This window comes from Trachurus japonicus, chromosome 9 (assembly GCF_045865225.1).
Source record: "Trachurus japonicus isolate A0001 chromosome 9, Traja_1.0".
Taxonomy (NCBI): domain Eukaryota; kingdom Metazoa; phylum Chordata; class Actinopteri; order Carangiformes; family Carangidae; genus Trachurus; species Trachurus japonicus.
The window spans coordinates 8,385,002-8,392,115 of record NC_140915.1 but is presented as its reverse complement, the minus strand read 5'-3'; the positions used below and the strand labels follow the sequence as shown (position 1 = coordinate 8,392,115).

General features: G+C 37.5%; 1 protein-coding gene across 2 annotated transcripts in view; it reads right to left on the bottom strand.

The window, feature by feature from the left end:
* LOC146980920 (SH2 domain-containing protein 3C-like) overlaps positions 1-421 on the bottom strand; it is a 47,482-nt gene extending 47,061 nt beyond the window's left edge. The window contains exon 1 of one of the 2 annotated variants that reach the window (XM_085785834.1): positions 271-421. In XM_085785834.1, coding sequence (XP_085641960.1) covers positions 271-292 — 22 coding nt within the window. In that variant the 5' untranslated portion in view covers positions 293-421. The remainder of the gene's footprint in view (positions 1-270) is intronic. The other variant, XM_085785835.1, reaches the window with a different exon arrangement.
* Between the last annotated feature and the right edge of the window lie 6,693 nt (positions 422-7,114).

Genomic DNA, 7,114 nt, shown 5'->3' with positions numbered 1-7,114 from the left:
CTCCTGCAATTTTATAGATCAACATCTTTATCATTGCAACAAACCAAACAAACTCATACAAAATGATAAAAAATACTGAATTTAAAAAACTAAATTAATTGATTAATTAATTCCTGTTCTGTTGTCACAGTCACTCTCACTCCTGTGCATATATGTATATATTTACATATTTAACACTTTACCACCATGTGATGCTTCTCTTATGTTCATTTGGGTGAATTAATTCAAAGTATTTTGCAGAGCAGCTTCAGAAATTAAAGGGGGACTTACTCAGTTTTCTGGTTTTGCTCATGGTTCTGACCCGGCGTGAAGTTCTGTTGGCGTGAAGCGAGACATATAGAGACAGAACCTTCCTCTGGTTTTCTGCACTGTGATAATAAGCCGCATGCTACTCACACCACCACCAGCACTCAGTCAATCTGCTGCTTCCTGTCTTCTGTCGACACAGCGGAAGCTCTGAAAAAATTTCAAAGCGGTTTCGTGTTGTGTGTTGATGCAATCAGGTGACAAGTCGACTTCTGACTGCACAATACCTACTGGAAATGTCAAAAACTGCAACTTGACATGATTCACCAAAAAACAAAGTCGTGTCGACAGGTTTTAACTCAGAATTTGCACAAGTCAATCTAATGAAACCTTCTCCGCTGAATTTAATGAAACTGATAACTGAGTCATTTTTTACAGTGTTTCTCAATGGTTCATCAAAACTCTTAAAGGCCAAAGGTCAAAGGTCTTTATTTTATCAATTTGCTCCATTCCAGTGTAATGTAGACAAAATGCCCACTCATAAAATATAGAATAAAAATGTTTATAAAAATAGAATAAGAATCTGGATAAATAAATAGAAAAAAACTGTTGAGTGCAAATAAATTCTACAGTGTCAGAGCAGTGCAGTTCAGCTGTTCATAAGCCTAACAGCTTGTGGTAGGAAGCTGTTGGACAGCCTGGTGGTTCTGCATTTGCCTGAAGGCAGCAGTTCAAAGTACTTGTGTAGAGGGTGTGAGGTATCCCTGACAATTGACAATTGTTATATATCTTCGCAAAAGGTCTTAAGCCGAAAAACATTTGACTTATGTTTCAAGTCCCAGTTTGTGTCCAGTGGCACCAAGAGGAACAGTTTTTCAGTCAGAATTACATTATGATTACTATGAGTGACAGGGGCGTCACTAGGTTTTAAGGACAGGGGGGTTTAGCCCCCAGTAGATGCACTGGCTGTGAGTGAATGTAGTGCACAAGCACAAACTTTCACAAACTTAAAAAAAAACTTCTTTTTTTTTTCAGAATTTAGGGTATTGAATCATGGGATAGTAGCCCATTGAATCTAAGAATTAGTAAAGTAACATCGATAAAGTAACTGTGCAAAAGTAGATGATAAAAAAACAAGAACACCAAATTATTTGGGGGGCTCAAGAATATTTTAGGGTGGCCTAATGACGCCACTGATGAGTGACACAGAATTATAGGCTATCACTATAAAAAAGAAAATCTGAACATGTAGCATTTCAATAAAATACCAAAGCTTTGCACACATGTAGCCTAGCAAAGTGAATGAGACAAAAACCGCCACTCTGGCAGGAAGCAGCTGTGAAGAAGTTGCACGTTTAGTTTGAGATGATGATAACAAGCTGTTGGAGGAAGTATTAAAAAAGAAATGTTTTTTACTGGAACAAGACACATCACTGATCTATTCAGAGCAAATTCAGAAATAACAGCAGAACAGTCGACCAAAGAGACATGGAAGTCTGAGGTTCAGGTCGATGACAGAGACACAAGAAGGTAAAGAAACATCCCACAATTCCTTGCTCACTGTCGTTTTTCCATTAAGACGATGCTAAATGGAGAAACGAGGGAGAGAGAGCAAGGAATTGTGGGATGTTTTTTGTGCCGAACACGTCGTTGTCATAGATACACAGTGTGATATGTTTTGGTGACGACCGTCTGTGCAAGCAGCTTATAGGATGAATCTCCTTGTTGTTTACAACTACTTCCGGGTAGAAAACCAGCATTCGAACAATAGTGACGGACGAGAGTTTCACTATATATATCTACTTTTTCATGTCACTATATCGCCGTTTAGACTAATCTGATGTTTGTAAAGTCTATAAAACCAATGATTGGACAAACATTACTATTTACGTGTGCACATTTTTGTAATTAGTCATAGTTATCAGAGATTAGCTGGGCTAACGGTTAGCTACCTGTTTAACTTTAATAACTCAGTGACTCAATAAGTTGGTCCATGAAAAAATATTTTCTCCAGCGGATATCTTAGTTACAACATGACTGAGCTATCTGGAGTAGTTTCATGTCGTGTCCGACAACGGGAGGGTTTTAACAGCTGACGTCCTGGTGTTAGCGTAGCTACCGTTAGCTGTCCCTGTCAGCTGCAGCCACTGATGCTTTCTAGACACCGTGATTCCCCCAAACTGAATAAATCCAACACATAGCAACACAAAACACACACACACAGAAATAGTAATGTTTCTTCAATAATTTCTGATTTGTCTAAACGGTGATAGGGCGTGAAAAATATGATATATATAGCTAAACTCTCGTTCGTTACTATTGATCTCATTCAAATTACGTGCTGGTTTTCTACCCGGAAGTAGAATGTAAACAACAAGGCGATTCGGTCTATTGTGGCCTTGTTGTTAGGTTTTGTTGCTAGGCGACACCTTGTGGTCGTCGTAGAGATTGAAAGGAGCAAGACAATGGATATGACACGTGAAGAACATATGATGACACATCGTTCTTATTGTTACCGTGACAACAGAGATGATTGGATGTTGAGGAAGGAAGTCAGGAGAGTGGAAAAGTTTATTAGTTAACCACGTCGTCCTTATAGCCTACTGTAACCATGACAACAGAGGTCTTCTAATACGGAAGCGTGTTGCATTCACTTGAAAAAAAAAACCCAACTATTTTCTGAGTAATCTATTTATTTATTTATTGTGAATCATTTTTTTCTGTTAATCTGAGTAATTTTTTTCCTGTTTTTCGGAGTAATTTTTTTTTTTTGACTTAACGAGATTTCAAAATCCCGCGAGAAGTAAGGACTGATTTCAAAATATAGGTGCTACATCAGACTGACACTCTCTGAGGTGGTGTTTTGTAATAACAGGTCGTCTCCTTTCAATGTAAGTCTGATTTTACAGGGAACACAGTGACAATAAGAAACATTAGTGGGCTTTTCCTTAAAAACCTACATCACCTTGCAAATCATGCAACTGAATCCGTTTCAGAAGGTCACCATTATTTTGAAATCAGTCCTTACACGCTCTAGCCTACATGTAGCACAAAACAATGCTGGGGATCAGGGCCATTGTATAAGGGAGAAGGGTGATGCTAATTCTAGGGGCCCAGCGCCCAGTGGGGCCCACAAAAAACCACAGTAGTCTAATCTTTGTATGACTGAATTATTCTGCATAAGACCCTGACTAATACTTATAGTAATGCTGCATTACAAAGTGCAGTAGGCTAAATAAAAAATGATAATACATACGTACTGTAGTCTAAGAAAAAAAGTGGAAAAGTCAGGGGCCCACTTTAGTATTCTTTCAGGGGGCCCAGAATTCCTAGCAACGGCCCTGCTGGGGATAGTTCAACTGTATTTTTTGAAGTGGAGCATATACATATCATGGATCTAATAGATCCAATAGATTCATGAATGAAGTGGAGGCTTGACTGCAGCGGTTAACGTTACTTGCAGGGATTAAAAAAAAACAACTCTGAAAAATTTGAAAAATGGAAAAAGTGATTAAAAAAAAAAAAAACTCTAGTAGTGAATACAATATGCTTCCGTATTGTAATGTTAAGGTTAGAGGTATCTACTAAACCAAACCCAAACCAGCATCTCCCCAAACCTGAGCAGGCCATGACAGTCATGTATTATTATGCTGTAGTGACCATGGCAACAACAATATACAAGATACATCATTAATGTAACTGATTAAGCAGAAAATAACACAGCACGTGTACTAATCATCATCATTAGGTGACGAAGGTAAAGGAGTTTGAAATAAGTTGAGCAGAACAGCAGCAGCACATTAGAAGAGTTTCACTTCCTGTTTCAGTTCATTAAAGCAGCGGGTGGAGCTCGACCTCTTGACCTCCAACATGTTTCACCACACGAGACAGAAACCTGAGGAAAAAACAAGGTTTACACTGTGAAACCATCATGGACTTCGTGTTTCTATATTACTGTTCTTTTTTTTTTGTTTTTTTGTAGTTCTCAGATCAGTTTCATTTTTATTCTCTTGATAAATTAAAACGACGTGTCTGAGGAGGAGTTGCAGCTCAACTTCCCTCTGTTTCTCCTCTGTTTGGATGAATCAGACTCAGAGAGGAAGAAACAAAGAAGAAGTTTTTTATCTCCTCTTCTCTCTCTCTCTCTCTCTCTCTCTCTCTCTCTCTTGCTACATTTCCTGCCATCGTTTCCTGGTGAACAACAGGATCCCTCAAACCAAACACGTTCACTTTTACTGTGTTCGTGTGTGTGGTGTCATTGAGATTTTAAACACCGGCATCTCGATGGAGGCTCTAACCCTCCGGACATTAAAGGGCCAGTGTCTTTCAAAGGTCAAAGGTTACTTTATTTGTACCCTCAGGTAAATTTTGTTTGCAGTGAATTATATATATATATATATATTATATGACATAAATAGACAAACAAACAGCACAGTTCATGCGACAGCACATACTACAAATAAAGTGACAACAGTGCTCGGGGGGTAAGAGATTAAAATGAATCAAATAAGACCAAATAAAACTCAATAAAACACACAAGACAGAAGGATAAAACAGATTCAATAAAAGCAAGATAAAACAAAGTCAGCATGGTTCTGTCGATGTGGAAGGATGACAGTTTCCTTTAACAGTACAGGCGCTGGTGTCCCTTTTTACACACAGCTTCACAGTTTGCCTCAAAGTTCAGTTTGTTGTCAATGGTTTATTGGCAAAATCTGAAAAGAAAGAAAGAAAGAAAGAAAGAAAGAAAGAAAGAAAGAAAGAAAGAAAGAAAGAAAGAACAAAAAAAAAAAACATGCATCAGTTGCACCTACACACTATTTAATTAAGGGAGAAACACGTTTGTGGTATTTCGGACCATCTTAAAGAACAGGTGTCACATTGAAGTATCTATTCTAATCCTGTAGTTGATATAAATTAGTTGATCAAGTGTTTTCTATGATTATTTACGTTAATAAACAGTATGTTAGGTGATGCAAGCCAAATGAAATTCATTTTACCTCCAAACAAAGTGATGGAAATGTCAATCTGTCACATTTTTAAAACAATCTCATGCTATATTAGCATGATGATCTCAGCTTTAAAGCTAACATTAAATATACACAAAATACACAATATCAAATGATATTTTTCACATTATTTGTACATTCATAGAAAATATGAGCTGTTTGGAAATGACGACCAATGAACAGATCCTTCCAGGGAGCCAGCTCTGCTCTCCAGCCATGTGCTCTCCTAACAATGACAGTTACCGTAATTATAATACAAACCTTTAAAAAACGTCCCTAAAGTTACATTTTGTGAGAAAAAAGGACATAAAACTCTAATATATCTTTACAACACATGATACATTTCAATAAAATAGGGATTCATGTTCCACTTTTCTATAAAGTTACTATAACATCAAAATTAAATTCAATATTTAAGTGGGATTGAATGTCACAACAAATCTGACCCAGGGACAAAGGAAATATAACAAAAACCATACACATAAAACCATGCTTTAGCCTATATAGTAAAAAATAATAAGTGATCTATAATTTAATTTTTGTATGTTCCTCTTGGTGTCAAGTAAGTGTGCCAGAAATTAAAAAAAATAAATAAGAAATGTGTTTTTGTTTTTATTATTTCTGCAGGGACACATTGGTTGGCAGTGAAGTGTTTGAAGGTATCAACACACAGACAAATAATCATAGAGAATCAATTCTCATTCGAATACAGAAGAGCAGATGGTGACTTGATTATATTTAAAGGGATAGTTCACCCAAAATTCAAATTTCGCTCATTATCTCCTCCCCCTCATGTGGACTAAGGGCTGGGAGAAGTTTCAGAGTCCTCCGTGGCTTCTCTGAGTTACAGGGGGTCTCGGCGTAGCAGTGCATGTCCATATAACAGTTGCAAATGGATACCAACTGTCTTCGTAACAAAAAGACACACCAAAAAACATCCAAATACCTCCATAGTGCTCGTCTGTAATGTCCGTCTTGTATTGAAGCCCCAACATGAGAAATTGTTCCGAAAAAAAATTAAATAAGTCTATATTTTAAGGTTGTTTGCAGCGGAAGCTCCCAGTGTTGCTCTGCCGGAATCTCGCGCGATTTGCGGAGCCGTGAACTCGGTGTTAATGCAAATCACGCGAGATTTGGACGGACCAGGAAGAGCAGTGATGGGAGCTTCCGCTACAAACAAGCTTAAAACATAGACTTCTTAAAAAAAAAATTTTGTTTTTGTTTTGAGGTAATGTAGGAGATCTCTGTAGCAAATCTCGCGTGATTTGCACTGACCAGCGGAACAATTTCTCATGTCGGGGCTTCAATACAAGAGGGACATTACAGACGAGCAGTATGGAGGTATTTGGATGGTTTTTGGTGTGTCTTTTTGGACGAAGAAAAGTGAGCTCCGTTCGCAACCGTCATATGGACATGCAGTGCTGCACGGAGCCCCGCTGAAATTTGAATTTTGGGTGAACTATCCCTTTAATGTGTAAACAACCAGAAACCTGAGTTTATATTCACTCTACCCAAGTTGTTGCCATTGGAATTGACAGACTTGATCAATTTATTAACTTCAACATCATTGTAAACAATACAAACACACTGTGCATGATTTTCATTTTCACTCTGAGGCCGTTGTTAAAACCTCACTTCACTGTAAAAATGTTTTTAAAAAAAGTCACATTGAACAGGAACAGGAAGTCGATGGAGCCGTTTAGTGACCTGAAACTACAGTATTTCATCGCTTAACCATCAATTTGTTTCCATTGTAAACAGTCAGTGTTGTTACTTCCACTTTTGTTAGTTGTTTGCTCAAAACTTTGCTTTATTTTTGTCTCATAGTTTTGGTTTTTATATTAGTTGGAATTTGTTGT